Source organism: Pyrgilauda ruficollis, unplaced genomic scaffold, assembly GCF_017590135.1.
Source record: "Pyrgilauda ruficollis isolate IOZ18807 unplaced genomic scaffold, ASM1759013v1 scaffold75, whole genome shotgun sequence".
NCBI lineage: Eukaryota > Metazoa > Chordata > Aves > Passeriformes > Passeridae > Pyrgilauda > Pyrgilauda ruficollis.
The window spans coordinates 1,654,643-1,680,302 of record NW_024529377.1 but is presented as its reverse complement, the minus strand read 5'-3'; the positions used below and the strand labels follow the sequence as shown (position 1 = coordinate 1,680,302).

The following is a 25,660-nucleotide window of genomic DNA, read 5'->3' as shown; positions in this document are numbered from 1 at the left end:
CACAGTACATATGCAAATGTATTTAATAACAACCAAAAAAACCTTATTGCTTTATTCAGATTTTGACAAGCTTACCTTAAAATTACTCAAAGTCATGTGAGAATTTCTGTAGAAATCACTGACTGCTTTTCAGCAGACATCAGCTTAAACCAGAGATTGAAATGATGCTGGAATTCAGACTGAATCACTTTTTATGAACTAAACAACATTTTCCTGGTCTAAGAAGTAATCCCCATAAAATGCATTTCCAGGCTCTTGTTTTGGGCTCCTTTTCTGTTGTTTGATTTACACAAAACTTTGAAATACTCTGTGGATGGCTTTATGAAATTAAAACGCCCAAACAGTCCTCTAACAAACTTTTAGAATTACAGACTAGCAATATTCTATCTTCTTTGACTTGAAAGTGCATACACATTCAAAAGTTTTATACATTTCCTAGACATCTTTTTAACAGACAGAAACCCTATCAGACATTTTAGTTTTCAAGGGGAAAAAGAAAGTTGTTAAATTCACAGTTTGAACAAGTGTTCCAAGGAAAGCCTACTACATTTTTTCTTCTGGGAAATCAAACCACGAGGATCTGTTGACAAGTCTCTTTGGCAGTCTCAGTATCAATGGCTCTCTCTCTGGACACTCTAGGAAGGAAGTCCTGGGGGAAGGCAGTTGACTGGAAGGCGCTGCTGGTGCTTCCTGAACATAACTGGTTACAGTTTCTGTGTGAGGGGTGTTACTGCTGGCATTCACTGTGGTAACACTCTGATCAGCTGCTGTTTCTTGAAGTTTGACATCAGCATTTCTATCTCCATCATCTAAGTTTTCCCTTGTGGCAGGAATACAATACTTTTTGTCTACTCCTCCAGCTTCCTCGCATCCTGTCCTCCTCAGAAAAGGAGATGGAGACTCATTTTCCCTCTCATTTATGTGAGTTGTGCCTGTCCACATAATACTGCTGTCCCATTCGGTACCTTCTGGTTCCTTGCTACTATCACTATCAATTGTAATCACCACTGGAGAAGAAGGTACTGAGTTACTCGTGTGATGTTTCCGGTGTTTCTTCTTATGCTTTTTCTTTTTCTTTTTAAGATGCCTCGTTGTGTCTGTTGCTTTTCCTTCATAGACTATCTCCACACTTGGACTCCTCATTTTCTTCTTCCTTTTCTTACGCTTTGTCTCACTGCTTGCACGATTGTCTGACAGGCTATCTTCATTTTTGCAGCAGTCACCAAATTTTGACGAAGTTTTCTTAGACTCATTTTCTCTTTCTAGACTTGTGCTTTCCATGAATGCATTCTCCAGGTGGCGAGTTTTGTACTTCCTTTTTCCACCAGGCTTTTCACTTTTCATTCTGTCAGCTCCTCCAGGAGGAGTCCTTGATCTGTTGCTTGACCGACTCCTTGATCTGCATCTTTCATAACAGTAATAGTGTCTCTCATGGAGTCCCCTCTGGCTATGCAGATCTGTCCTCTCAATAAATGATCGTATCCTGTATTCTGGACTAGCAGATTGCCGCGAATAAGTAGTGTTAGACCGGGTCCTCCTTCTACTGGAGGATTCATAGCTGTCTCCAAATACCTTTCGACTACAGAAAGCAGAACCCCACTGGTGTCTACTTTGATAACTGTCTCTTACATAATAGCGATCACTGTCTCTACTTCTTGATCTCCTTTTACTGTGGCCTTTGCTGCGTGAACGTGATCTGCTCACTTCTCTGGATGGAGTGCTCTCACCACTTAGAGAGCCCCTCTGGCTTTTCAGAGAGGCTCTGGTGTCATGAGCCCTTGATCTTCTGCTGCTTCTTCTGCTCCTGTGTTTGCTACTATCTCTGCTTTTCGATCGTTTCCGTTTAAGTTGGCTTTTGCTATGGTGCTCCCTTCTAGACCGATGGCCATGACTGCCTCGACTGTCCCGTGAACAGGACTGTGGGCTTCTAGACTTTCCCTTTTTAGACAATCTGTGATTCCAAGGGGAGCATACTGTGTCACTCCCTGGAGAGGGGCTCCAACTCAAGTCCTGTGGAGGCAGATCTTTTCTTTTACATTTGTTCTTCTCATCCTCTTTTGATTCCATCTTCTCGACTGCAGGAGATAAGCAGCTTCTACAACTTCCTACATCTTCCCTATATGTTGGGGAATGTGGTGAGAAGCTCCTGCTTGGTTGAAAAATTGCTGTTTTCTGCAAACTCCTTATCTGACGTCATGTTCTAGAAAAGACAGAGACAGAAGATCATTGCTGTCACAGAGAAGTAAAAATCTTACACTCTAGATGCAGAAACCCATAACAATTGCTTTTACAGTTGCAAAACCTAGCAGTGGCTCTGAGAGAATGCTGAACAAAGAGGCAGCATGACCTAACTACTTTGTTTGACTTCTCTTCACAGTGGGATATAGTTCTTCAGTGCTACAAGTTTTACATGGCACTCAAATCATGCTCCACAGATGAAGGTAACAGGCAGGACTGTCTTCTTTCCCACTCTTAAATAACTCCTTTGATGTGGTCAGTAAATTTATGATTTGCACGCCATCTTCCAAAACATAGCTTAAAAAATCTAGCACTTATATATGAAAAGTAAGAGAACAGTTAGTTCTGCATTTTAAAATAAACCAGCCAAAAGAAGTAATTGGACTTGAACTATGTTATCACCTTCTAAGTTCTGCTGGACCTGTTCTGTTCCTGCACAGTCTGCCCCTCTTTGTTGGGCATTCATGCTGGACCACACACAGCTTGTTGGACAAGACAATCTCCAGGGATGTGTTCCTGCCAAAATAAGTATTTGTTTTCAAGACTGAAGCAGAAGCAAGCAGATGTCATGCTGAAGTACACACTGCCTTTTATCTGGTCAGGTTGTTATGCTGTTTGCCTGAGATAGTAAATTTTCTTCACAGTGACTGGTGTGGGCCTGAGCTTTGAATTTGTGTTGAACACAGTGTTGATAATACAAAGATATTTTTGTTATTGCTGAGCAAGGCTTACACAGAACTTTTTGTACTTCTACCCTGGTGAGGAAGTTGGTGGGGCATGCAAGGTTGGGAGGAGACACAGCCGGGACAGGTGACCCATGGAAATGGGTCTGGAAATCCCATGCAACACTCTCAATGTATAACATGGGGGAAAGAAGGAGGAAAGGTGAGACATTAGGAGTGATGATGATTGTCTGCTCAAATCACCACCACACATGATAGGGCTCTGCTCTCCTGGAGACGGCTGAACATCTGTGTGCCCACGGAAAGCAGCGAAATAATACCTTGTTTTGCTTTGGTTGTGTGCAAGGCTTTTGGTATCCTTATTTAACTGTCTTTATCTCAACTGACAAATTTTTCAGCTTTTACCCTTTTGATTACCTCCCTGATCTCAGGGAGTGTGCGAGTGGCTACCTGGTGCTTGGCAGCTGTGCGGTGAAATCATGAGAGATGTGAAACATGGTCAACAAAAAATTAATCCGTTTAAAAGCTGGTTTAAGTTTTGGCATTACCCTAAGGCATTACAATCCAGTGGAAATAAGTTACCACCCTACTCAAAATCCATTAGCCCGTGTTTTGCCGCCTGCCTGGCAGCCGGCCTTTCCCGCCGGCAGGACACCGGGAGATGGGGCAGCAGCAGCGCTGGGGTGCCAGGGGCGCAGCCCGGGCTCAAAGAAGTGCCCGCGCACCTGCAGGTGTGAGAAGGCCCCGGCCCCGGCCGCGCTCCGCCCGCTGCGGCGCCGCCCGCTCCCCCGCGCGCCCCCCGCCACCCTGGCCTCGGCAGCCGCCAGCCCAGCCAGCGCCCCGGAGGGGACCGGCGCTCCGCCCGCCCGCCCCCAGGCCCGCACTCACCGCCGCCGGGCCCTCGCTTCCCGCGCGGGCCAGGGCCAGGGCCGCGGCCGCCTTCAGCCTGTGGCGCGTCCGGCTGCGCCCCGTGCCGGGAGGCTCCCGCCGCTCCTCCCCTGGCGGGCGGCGGCGGCGGGCACCCTCCGCCAGGCGCCGGGACGGGTCCGCCATCGGCGGCGGCGTTGCCACGGGAACAGCTGCCCGCGGGCGCGGAGCTGAGCCGGGATCCGCCGGGATCCGCCGGGACCGACGCCGGGACCGTCGCCGTCACATCCGCGCCCCGCGCGGTGACGCCATTCCGGGGGCGGAGGCCGGGGAGGGGCCGGGCCGGGATGGCGCTGGCGGGCGGTGGGTGCGGCCGGCTCCGCCGCCTGCTGCGTGCCGGCGGGGCGGGCGGTACTGAGCAGCCCCGGGGAGCAGCTTGGGGCGGCGGCGGCCCCTGGGGAGTAGAAGCATGGGGAGGGGCGGCGGTGGCGCCGCCGACTCGGAACGCGCTTTGTCCGCAGGTGGTGGCTGGCGTGGTGGTGCGCAGCTGGTGCTTCGTTCTCTGCGGGCGCGGGTGGCCCCCTGCGGCCGCTGGGGTGCCGCTTCCCGACCCAGGGCTGCCCTAGGCAATGGCAGAGTCGCCCGCGGCGCCAGCGGGAGCTTGGCACTGTCTCCGAGAGTGCAGAGGAATCCATAGAAGGCTGGAGAAGCCGTGTGATTGGTTGGGCAAGTAAAACACAAAGAGCGCGTAGGAGAGAGGAGATAGACAAAGCATAAGCCGTTATGTGGAAACAGAAAAATAACTGTTCTTACTGATTTTTACAAGTACTTACCTGCAGTAGATACAAGTGTGCAAAGGACATGAACAAGGCCAGCTGTGCAAGCTGCCACAGGTGGGGCACAGCCTGCCACAGTACCTGCATGTATTACTACCAGGACTGATGTAAAACACAAACACAGCCAGCCCTGTCCCTTTTCTTACCCACAGTCAGTATGGACTAAAGCTTGCAAAAGCACACGTGAATTCACAGATGCCCAGAGTACAAGCACAGCCAGTTCATGTGATAACCCTGCCCCATATCCTGAGCCATTTCACTCATTCCCATGCACCAGCTGGTCCTGCTTCTTGCTCAAGAGCAAATGCGTGCTGTGGCACTTCCCAACAGGTACTCCAGTCCTAAAGATCTCCCCAGGTAGCAGCACCAGCCTATCCTTCGTGATCTGCCTGGACCCAGAGCCTGCTTCTCGCCAGGTAGCTCAACTTAAAGTTTGCTCAGGAGTTACATCCCTGCTCCCAGTAATTTTCCCTGGTGTTCAGGGCAGATACAACCACTCTTGTGTCCACAGCAGGCAGCATCAGGCATGTAGGCTGTGACCTGCAGTCCTGCTTTGTGTGTGGCTGCCAAGACTCACTCATTTTATTTGCCTCAGTTCCCCAGCAGCTGCACCTGGGCCACACGTACCCATCCTGCCCCAGTGACTGGAGCCACACTGGCACTTGCACCCTTTGCTGTAATCAGGACCATTATCCACTCCCGTTGCTGGCATAATAGGAGGCATTTGTATCTCGAGTAGTTGTACTCTGTCAACTTGGTAAATGCTATGTGCATGTGTGTGTGTCAGCTCGTAGGCAAGGTGGGACCCACTTGGACAGCTCATCTCTGGGTCATGCAAATGTAAAGGTATACTTGAAAGGTATCCCAGGCTCTTCAAAGGGTTTTATAATTTCTGAGCTGAAAAGAAGCAATTCTAGAAGTAAAATGGATCTGGATTGAGGTGCTGGTTTTCTACACAGCTGTGAAGAGCAGAACTCATGTGACTCCTCTGCCACTGACCACACAGATTGGCAGCACATCATCCCACATTCCTCTTGAAGCTGGGGAACAATCTTTTCTTGGTAAGCCTGGCCCTCCTTCTTCTACCATCAGGGCCTCTGGAGTATCTTGGTCAGCAGCAGGAATTTTCCCTGCCAGCAGCTTTGCGGGAATAAGAGTGTGAAGACATGCTTATGTCTTCCTGAGCAGCAGCCACAGCACTGGCAGTGCCCAGTCTGTTGACAGTGGGATCTGCAGTCCCTGACGAGGGACAGCCCCCAGCCCTCTTTCTGGTGTGCCCTGGCACCTCGGACAATGCTCACTCAGGCACAGCAGCAACAGCTCCTGTGGGAAAGGAGGTCAGCAGAAGGTTCAGATTGTTCAATTCCTGAGTTTGTTCATCATCTCCCATCTTAGCTGCATCACTCTGTAAATGCATGAAAATTGTCATAGACCTATAGCAATGCTCTTCCAAAGGTTTCTGTGCTGATGGACTCTGCCTCTCCGCTGGCTTTCTCTGAGCCAAAGGTGACTGGCTGGATCATTCTTCACTATCCACACAAGAGCTGTCCACACACACTGTCCACAGAAGAGCTCAGCTTCAGTGTGCCCTCATCCTCACTGTGGTGTTGAAGCCTTCACCAGCTTTCCCTGACTAGCTGGGAATCTCCAGCAGCATGACACCAAGAGCAGGACTTAGAAATAGTCTCTGACCACTGGCCTGGCCCAGGCTGGGTCCTCTTTAGTTTTATCTTCTCAGCCTTTGCTTTAGGTCCCACCAGTGGTGTGCACCTGCAGCTACACATGGGCAGGTACTGGTCAGTTCAGGGTTGTAGCCTGCTCTGCTGCAAACCTTCCAAGGGTCACTTTGCAGCCAGCTCAAGGGATATCTCTTTCGGCTTTGTTCCTTCTGGGCAGCAGAGTCTTTGTGATCACGTAGAGATGCTTTACTTCAGAGCTGCCACGAGATGGCAAAATACTCCCCGCCATCCCCTCCAAGCTGGCTTCCCTGCACCGCAGGCTGGAGCCGTGCAGGACTATGGGGAAGCAGCAGCAGCAACAGCAGCTGAATTTCTCTCCCTTCATCTTAGCCTGCTGCTCGGTGTGCATGCTGGGGGATGCTTCTCTAAAAATCTCCGGAGGACCAAGACCTGTCCATTTTGTCATGTCCCTGAAGTCCAAGGCAGAGACTATGACTGCTCACAAGAGAGATGAAACACTTGATAATGTCCCTGCCGATGACAAGGACCTTGCACAGTGACAGCAAGCTAAAGCAGAAGGAGACCTTTCTCTTTTAATGGCATGGCCTTAGCTAACTGAGAAACCCGTGTGATGTTTCTGCATATATTAAAAGAACTAAGGGCCTCGCTTAAGAGCTTTTACTTCTCTAGCCTGTTTTGACTATTCTCTGTATCCTCTCTCCTGTACTGCTGTCACAGCTCAATGCTAAAATAAATGTCAAGGATCCTAGAAACATCTCCAGTTCCACATCTGGATGCTGACCTGAAGTCATGTCAGCATGATGGCAGAAGCAAGAAGCCACTTTTACCTCCCCCATAAGACAGAAGTGGGATTAAAGGCCCCATAGAGATTTAGAAAATACCTCCTTGTAGTCTAGTGGGAAGGTGCTGGTTTTTGCTTGGGTAGGGCTAATTTTCTTCACACTATCAGACTCTGAGTTGAATTTGTGCTGAAAACAGGGCTAATAACATAGGGATGTTTTTTTTCCTGCTGAATGAAGGCCTTTGCTGCTCCTCACCCACACCACCAGTGAGGAGGCTGAGGATGTACAAGGAATTGTGAGGGACACAGCTGGGACATCTGACCCCAAATGACCCAAGGGATATCCCTATCCCATATGGTATGGTGCCATACTTAGCATTTAAAACTGGGGGAAGAAGAAGAAAGGGGAGGAAGTCCAGAGGCATGGCATTTGTCTTCCCAAGTCATCCTTACACAGGATGGGGCCCTGATCTCTTGGAGATGGCTGAACACCTGGCTGCCTATGGGAAGCAATGAATGAATTCCTTGATTTGCTTTGCTTCTCTGTCTGACTTTTACTTTCCATATTAAACAGTCTTTGTGTCAACCCATGAGTTTTTTCACTTTTACCATTCCAGTTCTCTTCCTCATCCCACCACAGAGATGTGAGCAAGTAGTTACGGAGTGTTTAGTTGCTGGCTGGGGTTAAACCACAACAGTCCTTCTTTGGACCCAATGTGGGGCTCAAATAACTCAGATTATGATAGACTATATTGGAATGTGCTAGATGAAACTTTTAGCTGTTATGGCTGTTAAATTATTAATCAGCAGTCTCTAGTGCTTGCCCACAGGAGTCACTTGCCTGACGCTGTATTGCAATCCAGTGCTTGTTGGTGGCTGTTTGCTGTAGCTTCTTGTCTCACTCTGCTGTGCTTATCTCACTCTGCTGTGCCTGGGAGCATTTTGATAACAGCCATGATGTGCGTGGGCTGGTAGGTGGCCAGGACATTGCAGCTGTCTGCTGCTGCACTGGACATGTTGGAATTCCAGTATGAACTTGAGCCAAAGAGACTGTGACCTGTGGTTGAGTCCACAGTACAGGGGAAGAGTGTGAGAAGTCCTTTCCCTGAAGAAGAAGGAGAGGCAGGATGTGGGCCAGGTGGTGAAGCAGAGATTCCCCTGCAGTCCATGGTGAAGCCATGTCAGGCAGGTGGTCCCTCTGCATCCCATGGAGGTCCATGGTGGACCCTGTAGCTGGCATAGCAGGAACCCCTGTTTCTAGCCAAATTAGAAGCAGGTGAGGAGTTCATCACACTCTTAAACCCTTCAGTCTGGCACAAAATGGCCAGGGGTGGAAATAGTAATGGACATGCTTTTAAATTGTTGTAACCCATTATTTGAGTTTCGCTTACAGGAATTACTGTACCAATGGAGCTACATGAACCAATGGAGGACAAGTCTTACAATAAACAGTGTAAATGCAGCAGTGACTTCACCTGAGCTGGCTCTAAGCCACAGTACCACAGCACATCACCTCTCCTCTCCTATCCTGTCCTGAGTGACCAGCAGAACAGACAGAGCCCCAGCTTATGGGCTCTGAAATTAATTTAGCTGACATTCTATGGACATATGTTAACATTTGGTGGGCTTTTGCACGGGGTGTCCATAGACTAAGGGAATGATATCTGTGTATTATATCAAAGGATGGAGAGGGAATAGGGGGTGTCAATGAGATTCTATTAAATCATGTAGGACTACAGCATGACATAAATTGTATGAAGTAAGGAGTAGAGAATGTACTGGGTTTGGCTGGGTTAGCTTTCTTCACAACAACAGTCCTTCTTTGGACCCAATGTGGGGCTCAAATAACTCAGATTATGATAGACTATATTGGAATGTGCTAGATGAAACTTTTAGCTGTTATGGCTGTTAAATTATTAATCAGCAGTCTCTAGTGCTTGCCCACAGGAGTCACTTGCCTGACGCTGTATTGCAATCCAGTGCTTGTTGGTGGCTGTTTGCTGTAGCTTCTTGTCTCACTCTGCTGTGCTTATCTCACTCTGCTGTGCCTGGGAGCATTTTGATAACAGCCATGATGTGCGTGGGCTGGTAGGTGGCCAGGACATTGCAGCTGTCTGCTGCTGCACTGGACATGTTGGAATTCCAGTATGAACTTGAGCCAAAGAGACTGTGACCTGTGGTTGAGTCCACAGTACAGGGGAAGAGTGTGAGAAGTCCTTTCCCTGAAGAAGAAGGAGAGGCAGGATGTGGGCCAGGTGGTGAAGCAGAGATTCCCCTGCAGTCCATGGTGAAGCCATGTCAGGCAGGTGGTCCCTCTGCATCCCATGGAGGTCCATGGTGGACCCTGTAGCTGGCATAGCAGGAACCCCTGTTTCTAGCCAAATTAGAAGCAGGTGAGGAGTTCATCACACTCTTAAACCCTTCAGTCTGGCACAAAATGGCCAGGGGTGGAAATAGTAATGGACATGCTTTTAAATTGTTGTAACCCATTATTTGAGTTTCGCTTACAGGAATTACTGTACCAATGGAGCTACATGAACCAATGGAGGACAAGTCTTACAATAAACAGTGTAAATGCAGCAGTGACTTCACCTGAGCTGGCTCTAAGCCACAGTACCACAGCACATCACCTCTCCTCTCCTATCCTGTCCTGAGTGACCAGCAGAACAGACAGAGCCCCAGCTTATGGGCTCTGAAATTAATTTAGCTGACATTCTATGGACATATGTTAACATTTGGTGGGCTTTTGCACGGGGTGTCCATAGACTAAGGGAATGATATCTGTGTATTATATCAAAGGATGGAGAGGGAATAGGGGGTGTCAATGAGATTCTATTAAATCATGTAGGACTACAGCATGACATAAATTGTATGAAGTAAGGAGTAGAGAATGTACTGGGTTTGGCTGGGTTAGCTTTCTTCACAGTGGTTAGTATGGGGCTGTGTTTTGGATTTGCACTTACAACAGTGATGATAATATAAAGCACTTTCTGAGCAGGATTTCCACAGAACCTAGTCCTTTGTTGCTCCTCACCCACACCACCAGGGAGGAGGTTGGGGGTACAGAAGGAGTTGGGAGAAGACAGGATATTGTTAGGACAGCTGGACTCAAGGGGTATTCCACATCCTGTGGCATCATGCTCAATATATAAAGCTGGGTGAAGAAGAAGGAATCTTATATTTGTCTTCTGAAGTTACTGTTATGCATGATGGAACCCTGCTTTCTTGGAGATGGCTGAAAACCTGCCTGCCTCTGGGAAGTGGTGAAATCCAATAGTGAAGGAAGGTTTTGTTTTGCTTGTATGTGTGTCTTTTGCTTTACCTATTAAGCTGTTATTATAATAGCCCATAACATTTTTCACTTCTACTCCTCTGATTTTCTCCCTGATCCTGCTGGAGGGGGAGTGAGCAAGCAGCTGCATAGTAGTTAGTTTCCTGCTGGGTTTAAGCCACACCTTTAAAACCTAAGTTTTAAAGCCAGTTATCTCATTTTTTAATACACTGATCTACCTTTCTCTGAAAAAGCTGTCTATGAAGCTGTTCACTGACAGTGTTATATATTCCACCCCTCCTTCTTTTTAAATCTCTCTGTTCAGCTTCTGCTTGTGTGCTTGCTCATAGAAGTCAAGAAGCATATAGAAACCCCCTCAACCTTCTTCTGGGATTTAATAATAAGGGCTTTTTCTCAGTATCCACCATCTTCTCACCCACGATGCAGTTCAGAGCAGAAAGCTTGTGTTTCCTGTCACATTCAAAATGATGCAGCAAATAACTCTGTTTAGGCAGCATTAACCATTCAGATGACACCACCAGAGATGGCTAAAGGAATATATACATAATGCTGATGAAATCTCCCTCAGATCTTCTTTTTCTTTTTCATCCTCTTTAATAAAGCATAGTTTATATATCAGAGTAAGACTGGTTTATTAGCCTTGAAGTGGTTTGTTTGTTTAGGTTTCAGGGGGGTTGTTTGGAAAAATTGTGATCAGCATGCTTTTGATTAGCATATCTAAGAGGACTTTCATTTAATGAAATGATTAGTTGATTCACCCAGGTATGCAGCCACACTAACAGCGGCTTTAATAGAGACAAAAGATTCTCCTTCAAATACAATCTTACCTCATTAACATGAAGCAGTACCCATGGATACGTATTAATTATAAGGTTGATAGGAATATGTAAGGACAGCTAAACCTGGTAAAAGTAAAAGTTATGGAACAGATTTTCTTGAGTATGCTCCCATGATCAACCTGATTTCCTTCTATGACAAGGTGACACTCCTAGAGCATGAGGGAAAGGCTGTGGATGTTGTCTGCCTGGACTTCAGCAAGGCCTTTGACACCATCTCCCACAGCACACTCCTGGAACGCTAGCAGCCCACGGCTTGGCTTCTTCACTGGGTTAAGAACTGTGTGGATGGCAGGGCCCAGAGAGTGGTGGTGAACAGTTCTGCATCCAGCTGGTGGCTGCTGACCAGTGGAGTTTCCCAGGGATCTGTGTTGGGACAGTCCTGTTTAACATCTTTATTCATTATCTGGGTGAGGGGATCAAATGCATCCTCAGTCACTTTCAAATGACACCAAGTTCATCTGCTGGAGGGCAGGAGGGCCCTGCAGAGGGTTTTGGACAGCCTGGATTGACTGGCCAAGGCCAATTGTATGAGGTTAAAGTTAAACAGGGCCAAGTGCCAGGTCCTGCACTTGGGGCACAACAACCCTGTGCAGAGCTGGGGAGGGAGGGCTGGAAATCAACCCAGAGGACCTGGGAGTGCTGGTCAACCATGGCTGAGCATGAGCCAGCCATGTGTCCCTGGTGGCCAAGAAGGCCAATGGTGTCCTCCTGGCCTGTACCAGCAATAGTGTGGCCAGCTGGACCAGGGCAGTAACCATGCCCCTGCACTTGGTGAATCCACTCCTCAATTCCTGTGTCCAGTTCTGGGCCACTCGCTACAAGAAATGCACTGAGGTGCTGAAGTGTGTCCAGAGAAAACTTACATAAACTTACATCTCCAATAGAGATGTAAGTTCTATAGGACACGCTGAGGAAGCAGGGGTTTTTAGCCTGCAGAAAAGCAGGCTCAGGGGTGTCCTTGTTATTCTCTACAGCTACCTGAAGGTGGGGATCAGCCTGTTTTCCCAGGTTTCTACTGACAGGAGGAGAGGACATAGCCTCAAGTTGTGCCAGGGGAGGTCCATGTTGGATGTCAGGATGGATTTCTGTACTGAAAGGATGGTCAGACATTGGAACAAGCTGCCCAGGGAAGCAGTGAAGTCACCATCCTTGGAAGTTTTCAAGAAATGATCAGATGTGGCAATTAAAGTAATGGTCTAAATGCCAGGGTGTGGTTTATCAGAGGTTGCATTTGATGATCTTGAAGGTCTTTTCCAGCCATGATGATTCTATGTTTACTGTTGTAGCTGAATTATTTAAGGAAGTCTATTGAAAATGAGCAAAACCAAGAAACTAAATCATTGGTCAGGCCACTCTGGGCTAAATACAGCTTAAATCACTTTAATATATCATGATAATCAATTTCTCTCAAGTTACACCACCCAGAAAGCTTGAACATAATTGCTTCATTCCTGCATTACATGCTGTTTGAAAATGGAGGAATTGTGCAATTTCAAACTAGAGCCCAAACTTGAGCCTTCTGCCTCTTTAAAAATAATTATATATATTCACATATATAATAAAAATATTTAATATATTTGTTATCCTCCTTATTATTTATGCACTACCATCTGTGACCTAAAGGCTATATAGATACAGATTTTGGTCAACAAACGCAAGTTCATGGTGAATGGAAGCCATACAAAGTTTTAAAATCCCAAGATGACCAGATGAAATATGCATATGAAACCTAAACACAGCACTTCAGACTACTTCAGACAAGTACCTCACCGGTCACCAAGAAGGAAAAGCTACAACTTCTATGGGGAAAGAGTAAAAAAGATGTATTTGTGGTATGAGACAGAGAAAGATAAGGGAGAGAGACACACAGAAGAAAGCAAGATTTGACACTGAGCCCAAAGGACATATCAGGAGGTGATGTGTCACGAGACCCTGTTCAATGATATTGCAAATGCTTTGTCATTAGAAATACTGAACAGACCTGGAGTTGGTTTTTCTGCCTTGTTGTGCTGCCATATATCTTGTAAGAGTTTGGACAGATGGGTTTCATTTCCCTATCTGCAAACACAGACGGTGAGTTTTCTTGATGCATTGCCACTTCAGATCTCCTCTGCTGTTTGCTGCTGTCTTCCATCCCTCATCTCGTGCTGTGACCACTCCAAACGATCCTGTGTTTCCAAAGAGAAGTCAGTACTACAGGACCTTGACTCGCCGACAGAGGCTCGGCAAAGCTGTGTTAACACATCCAAGAAGCATCCAAGAAGCAGAAGTGCAGGAAGCCTTTGGAAGCTAGACGGCAGTGTTGGCACACGCTCCCAGGCACAGGCAAGCTGCTGCTCGGGGTTTGCGCACTGGGATCGGACTGTGGAAACTCCCTTTACGGGAATCCGTTTTCCACCTGCCTTTTTTGTCATCTGAAGAAAAAATGGTTTAGCGTCTCTGAAAACTCAGCCTCAAAAACAACAACCACAAAAGGGGTGCTCAGGGCATAGGGCAGAGCAACAGCCAAATAGGCTCAAGTGCAGCTCCCAAAGCAGAAAGAACACACCATTTTCCTTAATAGTAAAAGGTGTTTTCTCCCTTTAATTCAAATTTCTGCATGTCAGTAGAGGTCCAACTGAACAGTGGCATACCACTAAATGAGCTTGTCACTAAGAGGAAGTTACAGTTTTTGAAATGGCTCTTTACATTCAAACGAAAGAGAGGTGGAGGGCTCTACCACAAACACTGGAAGAGACAAATGGTTAAAAAGATAGAGACCTTCAAAGACCGTATGTTGCCCCAAGCAGCCGTTAATTGATTTTGCCGTGGTTCAGTGAGCCTGGCTTGCTTTTAACGGTTCGTTTGGCAAGCTGTTGCTGCAACGATTTCTAATAATAATAATGTCGTAATAATCTTTTGACTGGGTACAGATGTGTGGCTATTCAGGATTGCTCTAAAAGTGATTTCTGGACTTGGTGAGGTGGAAAAATGTAGACAGTAAGTTCTTTTAGTTCCTTCCTCTGTGGCACACATCACACTTAAGAACAGAAGGACAACAGTCACTCTAAGGAAGAGGAAAAGGCATTTTCTTCCACTTATTTTAAAATAGCTGCAGCAGCTAAGAGCACAACATGGCCAGCAGATAAAGACATCATTTACTTTGTTCACACTACTTGTGTTACTGATTACAGTCATTAAGACAGCATATTTTTACTCAACAAACTGGTTTTTGGTAGAGTGGTTTTCATAGTTCTCCATTGCAAATGATATAAATGATATTTTGACTCTATCCTTGTGCTGATTCAAGTAGCAAAGTAATCAAAATTACTAAAATGATGAACTATAATTGAGACCATATATTGGTTTTCATCGTGAACCAAAAGCTCAGTGCCAGCATTAGAGCACAAAAGGAAAAAAAAATTAATCCCAAGCAAGTGAAATAATTTGCTGGTTATGCAGCTTGATAATCATGTCTTATCTGTTTTCATCAGCTGCAGTCATCCTGCTGTCACTCCACATTGCTACAAAGTGCTCTCAAGTGCAGGAAAGCACACTCTGAATTCTCTGTTGTCATTTTTCAGATGTAACTGTGGATGGACAACACATTTTGCAGCAGGTAAAAGTGCTTATTGCAAGAAGGAAAATTTTGTAGCACACTGTCCGTTTCAGTTTCTTTCCCTTTTCCTTTCTTTAGAAGACTAAATCCAAAATCTGTACAAATTACTCACCTGACTTGGGGCAAATAATCCTGTAAAAGTAAATAAAAGCACACAATTTAAAAAATCATACTCTATGAAATATTTGCAATAGGCTTCAGATCCATGTCAGACATGAAGCTTCCCACAACTGTGACAGTTGTTCCCGGTGATTTCAAGGTGACTATTCACATACAAAAGCATGTGCTGGACTTCCATGTTCAGGACGTAAAGCAAATTAATTCAGTTTTAGCTACACACGAGTACCAAACGAAATTCGTTGTAGGGTTGCTATTCAATAATTACCATTTCTGTATCACTGTGTGTGTGATAGCTTCTAAATAATAAATACACATACCTGAAAGGGACCAATCTGATTTTTATTTATGCCTCAACACATGGTGTACATGAGGTGAAAAATTACTGTGAGGACTGTAGACGTGTCGCCGACGCCGCAGCCGCGCACGCTGCTGCCGCCGCTCGGAAACCGCGCCCGGCCGCTGCCAGAGCTGCGCAGCCTTGCGCACCGGGCACCGAGCACCGAGCACCGCTCACCCCGCTCACACCGCTCACATCTGTCACACCGCTCACATCTGTCACACCGCTCACACCGCTCATCCCGCTCACACCGCTCACACCGCTCACACCGCTCACCCCGCTCACACCGCTCACACCGCTCTCACCTCTCACCCTGCTCACCGCTCCATCTGCCGAGCTGGCGCTGATCGGGCGCGCCGCGGCACCGATCTGTCCCCTGCCTGCTGCTTCTCTCTCCGTCTCTCTTTCCCCCTCCCTGCTCTCTTTTCTGTCCCACAGCGGTAGGAAGAGTTACCCTTCTTTATCAATAAACACTTCTCGGATATGATATTGCTGCGTTTGTGCTTTATTTTCATCTGAAATCTATCAGTAAGAATCTTCCTCAACTCCCCTTTTACAGCAGGACAGGACACATAGGTTGAATAAAGACAGTTTAGTAGGGAACGTAAAAGTCAGACAGAGAAGCAAAGCAAATCAAGGAATTCATTCATTGCTTCCCATAGGCAGCCAGGTGTTCAGCCATCTCCAAGAGAGCAGGGCCCCATCCTATGTAAGGATGACTTGGGAAGACAAATGCCATGCCTCTGGACTTCCTCCCCTTTCTTCTTCTTCCCCCAGTTTTATATGCTAAGCATGGCATCATAAGGTATAGGACTGGGATATCCCTTGGGTCATTTGGGGACTTCTGTCCCAGTTGTATTCCTTCACAATTCCTTGTGCCTTTCTCCTTCCCTCAGCCTCCTCACTGGTGGGATGGTGAAGAGCAGCAAAGGCCTTTGCTCTGTGTGAGCCCTGCTCAGCAGTAACAAAAATACTCCTGTTTTATCAACCCTGTGTTTATCACAAATCCAACACCCAGCTCTATACTGCCACTGTGAAGAAAGTGGGCACTACCCAAGCCAAAACCATGACACATCTTCTTCTCCTCATTCTTATATGCTTGCATAAATGATGACCAAGTTTTGCACATAACCTGAAGCCTTTTTAGAGGTTGCCTCACCTGATCTGAAATGCTGTCTGACTGTAGTGTCTCTGTATGGATATGTCTCTGGTTCAAGGCGGGCGGCAAAGCAAGGCCTGCTGGCCTCCCCACACAGCACCCTCCCAGCACAGGCTGCACCCTGCGTCTTTCTCTGCCAAGGAGAACAACCATAAGGAGCTGATGCTGCATTACCCAGGGTCTGGCATCAGGCACAAAAGGTGGCTGGTGTCCAAAGGAGTATCTGAGGGATTAGATTTGGATTATGGAATGCTCAGCCAGAGCTTGATTGGCTCTTTACCTTGTGTCAGATAGGGAATGCCTGTGGGGAGCAGGCAGTGGAACCAGTGATTCTTTCTGGGCCTAGGGTGTGGGCATATTAAATTGCCATTTTCAGGATGAGCTCCTGACTCTATGCGATAGCCACAGAGACCAGTGAAGATGCAGCTACCCTTCTTCTTTTCCTCAGCTTTCCCACTCTCCTGTCTCAGTTTTCTTCATCACCCTGTCCCCTTCTCCTTCCTCCTTAGTGTCTGCATGACACTGATCCATATGGCTTTAACAGAATATCATTAACCTGCAGCACTACAGAATGCTGGTGCTTTCTTAAAAACTTGCCACTTTCTATTTTTACAGTCTCTGAAGTACAGGCACCTCAGACCAAGCTGAGGCACTGACCTGCTGCTATGTACTCATCTTGGCTGCTGTATCCCTGCACAGGTTTTGTTCTGCTGGTACTTCAGGGGTGGCTTGGACTCCAGGTTGTGTCTCTTCAGACTGTGGGCCCATTATGAATATCACATCTAAAAGAGTAGAAGTAAATGTGCACTTTTAATTTTCAGATATGGATATGCAAATGATGATGCCTTTGAAACTTGAAGAAGAGAATGGGGGGTGGCTCTGTTTCTGTATTTCAAATTCTCTTCTTGCCCCACCCTCACCTATTTTTGATCCTGCTTTCACAAGTGCTGCAAGAAATGAGCTAACTTGCCTTTAAAACACAACAAATATGATGTGGCACAGCACGAGTGCTCTTATGCTCTCCTTCCACCACACTGTAACTTTAACTTGTTTACATGGCTTTTTAAGCAAGAGAATGATAATAGTTTGTATCACATAAAAAATAAGGACTCTCCGTTTTTGTATCACTGAATCTAGGTTGCATTTTCCTTATTTAGTGGCTGGATAAGCAAATATTTGCTGTATTTATTTCATGTGGTTGCTTGCTGCTCAATGATTTTGTTATCTCTTTATGTAGTACTATGCCTGTAAATTTTAATGGAGGGGATATAGATTTTTACATTGCAGGCTGATTGCAAACCTTCTCAGCATTAGCAGTTTTGCTGGCAGCCAGTTTAAAGACATGTCCATGATAAAGGAAAGCACGTGATTATATTTGTAAACTGCCTGTTTGTGAGTATCAAGACAAGTTATTTTACCTCAGAATTAAAGAAAATCTTAAAACTGCGGAATCCAGAAGGACACCTGACTTTCCAAACTCCAGGAATGCTAAAATTAAATAAATTAAATAAAAAAATCAAACATTTGAACCTTCTCAAATCACCAAGTTTCATCTCAAAAGGCTTCTCAAATATCTAAAGCTCAAAGCATGTACCTTTGTGACTGAAAACCTATGGTGGTTTTGCAGCAGTTTTTAACTTTTAAACTCTGAAACAGAGGAACATAAGGCATAGCACCAGATTTTGACATTTTATATATTCTCCAGTGAAAGTTGCTTATGTAACTTAAATGTGCAGTTCATGCCTTGCAGCATCAGCCTGACTCTGAGAACTTGCCACGGTTACAGAGCATGCTAGCTCCCAAAACCAGGCTGTTCCATATTGGCTGTTTAGATGTCTAAAGTATATTTAATTACCAAAAAAAAAAAAAAAAAAAGAAAAAGAAAAAGAAAAAGAAAATTAATTAAATGGGCAAGTGGCTGTTTACCTGGGAATACTCTGTGCTTGCAGAGAGCCGCAGTTTGAGTAGGACCTCATAATTTGTTGCAATTTATTCCTTTATGACCTGACCATTTATAAGCAAGCACAAAAAGGACTTCTTTTTTTTTTTTTTCCTTTCTCCAGCTGCAACATAATGATGTGGCATACAATAAAAGCAGCATTTCCACTGCATACAAGAAGCAGAGGAGGGAGCCCCAGAAGCCTTTCTGTGCACAGGGCTCAGCTGTCATGAGAGCAAGACAGGATGTGAATTACCTTTGTTATTCTTTCCCTTTTGGTCTCTACTCGACCTGGCTCATCCTCTTTATAAGAAGCTGCTGTTACAGTAGGATGTCACTCCAGTCCCTGTTCACAAGTGCTGGCTGTTTTTTTCTGAGATGTAGGGACAGATACTTTTGGGGTAACTGACTAAGGCTTCTAGTAAAACCACTAGTGCCCTTAGTATTTCTGTACAAATTTCCCGGTAAATTTTTCAATGCAGGATTCTGCTGTTGTCTTACATCAGTTCCTGCAGTCCTGGGTTGGAATGCTTTTTCTGATTGCATTTCACCAGGGAAAGGATGGGTTGTCTTCGTAGTGTTCACACCTGCCATGCATCTCTTTTTTCAAGATTCCCTGATTCTACACTCAGTGTTGTGTGCTCTGAATACATTGCAATGAAGGACCAGAAGCTGCCCAGGGTCACAAAGCACCACCTTTGTAAGTTCTGAAATGCCTACCAAAGGATGTTACAGGGATTCTTGCAAGTACTGTCCTGCTAGCATCCTTCTCTGAGGAGGATGGAGTCACTTCTGGTTTTATTGCTCTTCTTTTGAGGCATTAGGTTTAGTCATGGTGTGGACGGGCTGGAAGCTTAGACATTGTGACTTAAGAGGACAATATGCATGAAATCCTTGGGAAGTTATAAGTTCTGTATAGTGTCCTGTTAGTGAGTGTGGAAGGTTTTCAATGCTGTCATTGCCTATCTGTGAAAGCATGTGATATAATTTCTTCCCTTTATCAGGATTGTTGGTTTTGCTTTTTCCTGCACACCTTCTTGTTTTTGCACATGGCTTCTGCTCCCAATGCACCTTGCATCTGCTTTATACCTCTGCTTACAGTTCAAAACTGCCTGCAGTCCTGAGCAGAGCCAAAAGCAAAGCACATCCTGGCCACAGAGCGATATTGCCGCATGGACCATCTTTGAAATAACAACCTTGGTTTCTCACTTTGCCTAACAGCTTCTGTTTCAGGCCCTTTTGACCCAGTTTTCACATAGCTCGAGAACTCATTGCTTACTTTACTTATGTCTGCAATATGGCTCACTCTGTTCAGAGATTTCCACTTGACCTTTGCAGTTTAACTTGCTTCTTTGCCGTCAGCCAACAAAAGGGCAGGCGTTGAATATGTTTAAGGTGTCATGTTGCTAATGTGGGCACTGTTTGGCCAGTGGATGTGCAGCCCTGCAGGAGCATGAGGAATGACGGGAGGATGTACAGCTTGCTGGTAGAAGGCAGTGCATTTCAGAGCTTGAAGGCTTTGCATAGAAGAGTCTGTGCCAGGGAATATTAAATATTATTCCGTGTTCAGAAACAAAAGTCTGCAGATCATACTGAATTTCATTCTATCTTCCCTTCCAATTGTTACCCAGAGAACTCGTCAAGAGGAGAATGCAGTTTTGCAAATATTGAGACCCTTTGGTAAGTGACCGCATGGTGTACATACTTGGTCTTTTTGATTATGATGCTGGTTTAGACTGTATATTTAGACTCCTTTCATGTCCAGGAGACTATGATTTTGCTTAGACAATAGTAATTAATTTTCTTTTAAAACAAATTGTATGTTTTTTTTTTTTTTGCCTTAGAACATGATTATTTTATAAAGTAAAGTAGCTCACTAGATTGTGAGACTGGGTGGCTTAAAGAAGTGGTTGTGGAAGCTAAACCTTTGCTTTCTGAGTTTCTGACTCAATTCCCATTCACATATCAGTGAGCAATGCTGCCATCTGACAGCTGCCTGCAGGTCACATCAAGATGAGATGGTTGCTTAAGACCAGTCCTTAAGACTACAGGGAACTAAAATAAAGAAAAAAAAAAAGACCCTAAAATCTCTATTGCAAGTTGGGACCCTGCGGGCACCTTTTGGCTAAGAGCCAAGAACAGAGACAGGAGATGCACACAGAGCATCTGCTTGGAAAAACTCCTTATCCCAGTGAGTAAACTCAGCCCCTGCTTCACAGGTCAGGATGTGACTCATGCTCCAAGGTGCTTTGCAGCAGGGATGACCTCACTAGCCAAATGGTAGTCCTAAAATGTGGGAGGTACTAGGTGCTTTCTGTTAGCTGAGAGATTGCAGAAAACAGCAATTTTTCGCCAAAAGCCAGCACGAGCAAGCTGCCGACAGATGCGTCTCCCGACTCCAAATGCCCCATCTGCCTGGATAGATTTGACAACGTTGCATATCTAGATCGCTGCTTGCATAATGTAGGAGGTTGCAGAAGGTAGATACAGTGCCATTAAAAGACCATGTGAGCTTGTCTTTATCGCTTAACTTTATAGCTTGCTTGTCATCAGAATATTGCCAATTTCGTACCTTGATTTCAAGTTACTAAAAAGCTGCATATGCCTGCCAGGAGATAATAAGATTGGAATGACTGGGCTGGGCAACACAGGAAAAAAATATTCAGAAATGCCTGAATTCCAGGAAACAGAAACTCTTCTGTGAAAATGTCATTTCAATCAATTGTAATTACAGCTGTCCACTGATAACCTCAGGGCTGGGATGAGACATTAGATTAATACCATCAAGTGTGCTGGACTTCACAGCCAGACTGATTTAATGAGTTGCCTCAAAAGGTGTTATAACGGATGTGAGTTAATCTCCTCACTGCACGACTGGATCTCATTGTTCCAAATCAAGTTCCCTAGTCTGGCAGACAATGCAGCCTGGAACATCAGTTTAGCAAGAAGGGCTAAGTCATTGGAAAGAATATTTTCTAGAGGCAGAGGTAAAAATGCTGCTTAAATACGATTTTATTAATTCTTTGATTCATGAGGACAATAGGAGATAGTGCCCAGTGTTCAGGACAAACACAACCAAAGTTTTTTACAGTATTGATCTTCTCTGGAGAGCAGAAAACCGCATGAAGTTTGCCTATTTCCTCACGCCTCTGTCCTCCCACATTTTATTTAGATACATACTTCACATGCCAGCTTTCCTTTATGAATGGTCAGTGGGAAATGCAGTTCACTCCCAGATAAGCATTCCTGATATTTCCTTCTTATGTTAGCTTTGTTCTGACATAGGAAAAGCCAACATGTAACCTCTTGTGTGCACCAGAGGATTTTGGAGTGGTGTGATCCTGAGTCAGTGTTGGGAAAGAGAGGTATGAGATGAGACTTAAAAGCTAACAATATGCCTTTCTGTTCAACTTCCAGTCTCCTGTAGCATCAGAAGACCCTGATGAAAGCAAAAAATAAATCAAGGCTATTGATTTTTGCACTGTCAGTTGAGACTCTGCCCAGGAAGTGGAATGTATTTGATAATATACACTTTTGTAGATAGTTGAAGTGTGTTGGATTATGTTGGGCTTTGTTAATGGTAAAAATTACCTTCTTCATCTTTTGTTACCTTGTTCTCACTGTAAGTGACTGGGAACTTTTTCACTGAAGTTCACCTGATAGTTTTGAAGCATTTAGACAGCGTTGTTTCAAGTTGCTATTTTCAATGTCAGTAGGAGGATATAAATATGTGACTGATTCATACTTAGGCACCAAAAACAAGTCAAGAAGGCCAGCTGTAGAGATAACTTCCTGGTTATATTTCATATTCCACATGGTTTTCTGAAAATCAAAAGGCTTTATATATGAATGGTAAAAATGTCTCACTCCATGCACAGGTTAATTCCATGTTATTCTCTTCATTCTGTTTAATAAAAGCTGTAGTTTAACATTTAGTTTTGCACATTTAGAAGACAAAACATCTGATCTGAGTCTATGCAAGAAGTCTGTGAACTTTGCCTGTCAGAAACAACTTGTGTATGTTGCAAAAGGCTGGGCACTTTCAGGGAGAAAAAATACAGATACTGTCCCAAATTCAGGCAGTGGTTACATATATTTTTCCACCTTAAACTGCTTAAGCTGATGTCACTTGATGTATTTTGGAGTTAGTGTTGCTCTGGCATAGCAAAACCCCTTGCAGTTCTTACCCTTTGATGTTTGTACTCTCGTGTAGGCAATAAGTGCATTGCTGATTTATGCCTGATTCACATTTTTAAGGCACTCAGAAGAAATTTGAGAACAGAGCATGGAGTAATAATTCATTGGTGAGTCTGGCCCATGGATGAAAACCAAGACACCAATCTTTCAGCAAGAACTAGATGGCCTAGGATGAAAGCCTTGTTGGCCAATTTAAGCTAGATATCTAGTTTTTTGATGGCTGCTAAGACACAATATCTACCTAGGTTCTCATATGTTGGCCTAATCAGTTTTATACTAGAGAAATTAAAATTATCCCTGCAGGCATGAGAAGAGAATGAAATCCTTAAAATAATTACAGATTTGTAAATATGGAATATGAAACAGTTGTTATCTCCTGGCTCTTAATTGTGTGTTAGTTCCTTATGCTGCTTGAAAGCCTCATTCAAGTCTTTTAATAGCATTAAAGTACCATTTTTACACTGTAGAGTAAGAGACTGTTGCCTCTGTGTTTCTTAACTTGCACTTCAAAACTTTTACTTTACTATTTTCAAAGGAACATTGTGTGAACTTAACAAAAACCTGACTTCAGTTTGAGCTCTTAATTTTCAACTTGTGGCAAGTTGTGCTTCAACATATTATAAATGTAGCAAAAGAAGAAACAGGTTTCTTTCTACTTTTTTTTCAAGGGCATGACTTTGTGTCTGCTCAGCTAATTGTGCCAGGAAAGAGAGTCAAACTTTAGTTTGGTGGATATGGTCTCATTTTCTAAAGGGCAAGTGGTTTTAGAAGTCTCTACTTTGCATGTTGTCCCCTGGTAGGGTTGAGGGTGTGTGCCTGATTTGACAGCTCTCTACATTCACATGCATGCCATCAACCTTCTTTTTTTTTTTTTTTTTTTCCATTTAGGCTTTTCACACAACGTAGCAGGGAAAGAAGCATTTATTTTAGTGAAAACTATGACTGTGAAAACGTAAATCATCAGCAGGCTGCAGGCACAGCTTCCTGTCTTCTGAAAGTAGTAGTAACTCAGTTCTGCGTGGCAACAGATACTGCCCACTTAATTCAGCACAGTTTTTTACAGATTTCTAAAGCATCACTTACAGTTTCATTACCTAACTGAAATAGCAAAAAACAACATAGATGAGTTATGCTTGACCCTGAGGAAGCAATAGAAGAACATATGCGTATTAATAAGAATCCTACTAAGCTATTTTTACAATTGCTTCCGAAACTAGTATGTACTCTTCAAATGAGCTCTTTTCCCAGAAGCTGTTTAGAGCTGTGGCTGAAAAAGATAAATTGGCCAACAGCAGGCTGAAGCATGAGCGAAGTAGTTCTGAGATGCAGTTATGTTTCTTTTTTCCTCATGGGTAAAAGCCTCCTAATTAAGAAAAATTGATAGTGGTATTGACTTACTCATAGACTATCTGTGGGTGAATCTTGCACAGAAAACACAGCCACTTTATTCTAGTCTACCGACATCTGTCTTAAGAAAGCATGGTTTTGTGAGCTTTTAATATTTCAAGAAATTGCAAATTATCTTTACTATCCATTCAAATGTAAAGTCAGTGGTTTGAGATGCAACAACTTCATAAAGCATATTAAATTACATATTTCTACACAGACTTTGTCCTAATACATATTAATAAATCCCATTATATCTGGAATAGTAATGAAAATTGTTTCTGAATTTGTCTGTCCTACTATTTATTGTAAAACATTTCTTTTTATGCAAAACCAAAATTCCCTACGCAAGTTTGGTTGGTTGTTGTTGTTGATTTTGCACTGGATTTTTTTTTTTTTTTTTTTTTGACTGAAGCCAAAATTAATGGACCATTCAGAAAGAAACAAGCTGTCAGGAAAAATAAAAATCAATCATCTATGCGTTGCTGATGTCCCCATGTAGTCACTTGTACTGGACAGACTAAGATGGATGGAAAAAATACCCCCCTCTGCTGACTTGCTTCATCTTGAGGAGGGCAGTGTGCCATTGCCTGCCCTGTGGAACTGTCTCCCTTCCTATCCTACCCTTCAGAGCAGGGCTGTCGGCTGTCCCTCTTGCTCAGATTTTTAAATATCAGGATTCATTGTCTTTTAATCCGGGACATTGCACTGTGACACCACTGTGACACAGATTTTCTGTTAATCTCTACAGTTCTCCATTGTCATCCATTTGCAGCCCACATTTCCCATCACAGCTGTGGCTGTGTTTCAGTACAGTTTCAGACGTTTTTAGTAGAAATTATATGTTAGCTGTGTTTATGAAGGCTCTTTAAAACCCTGTCTGGCTTGGGAGATGCTGTGTCATCACAGGAGGACAGTTGTCAATCAGTAGCTCTCACCTTGCCTGTGAGCACAGACAACTTACTTACCAGTTCACCTCCTCAGCTCCTACTCAGGGAAACAGGCACGACTGTAATTCCTTCACTTGTTTTTGCAGCCATTCTATGTAAGACTGTAAACTCCATGGAGTGTTTGCTATCTTTTGCACTCCCACAAAAATTTGGCTGTCTCAGTGTTATATTTACAGATGGCTCTAACAACAGTTCTGTCAGACCTCCTTGAAACCTGACATCAAGCCTAATGAAATGCAGGTATTTGAGGAGGGGTTTATTGCTGACACCTTTGTCACTAGGCTAAATCCTTCCACTCTTTTCTGGTGAAAACCACTTTTATTGCAGTAAATAAGGCTGAGGCCCAATGTTTCATTTTGAATTGTCGTATTTGAACAGGTAACTCCTAATAGGTGCCATCTATCAGCCCAGGAATGGATACAAGGACTGAATGTTAGCATTGCTTAGTTTAGTTCGCTTGAGATGAAACACCCAGTGTCTCTCTGTAGAGAAGACAGCCCAGCTTTACCAAGACAGGGGTTGTTCATTTGAAGTCATGGGCCTTCTTCTTGTAACAGATGATGAGATTATAATAAGCAAATACATTCAGCTGCAAATTTCACATAAAATGTAGTCCATAGGCCTTTGGAATGCAAATAATATAAAAATTCACTTGGAAGCGGGTTATCTCCACTGAGACATCAGCTGAGCTCTGCATACTGTCAAGACCTTGGCATCCCCTTTTCTTTGGCGGGGGGC

At 44.5% G+C, this 25,660-nt stretch overlaps 1 protein-coding gene across 1 annotated transcript; it reads right to left on the bottom strand.

Moving 5' to 3' along the window:
• Window positions 1-4,049, bottom strand: TOPORS (TOP1 binding arginine/serine rich protein, E3 ubiquitin ligase). Its single transcript, XM_041486318.1, is given in 3 exon segments — window positions 1-2,154; window positions 2,156-2,200; window positions 3,810-4,049. Coding segments are annotated over 3 exon segments (1,821 nt in total). The 5' UTR covers window positions 3,975-4,049; the 3' UTR covers window positions 1-543.
• Window positions 4,050-25,660: the final 21,611 nt, after the last annotated feature.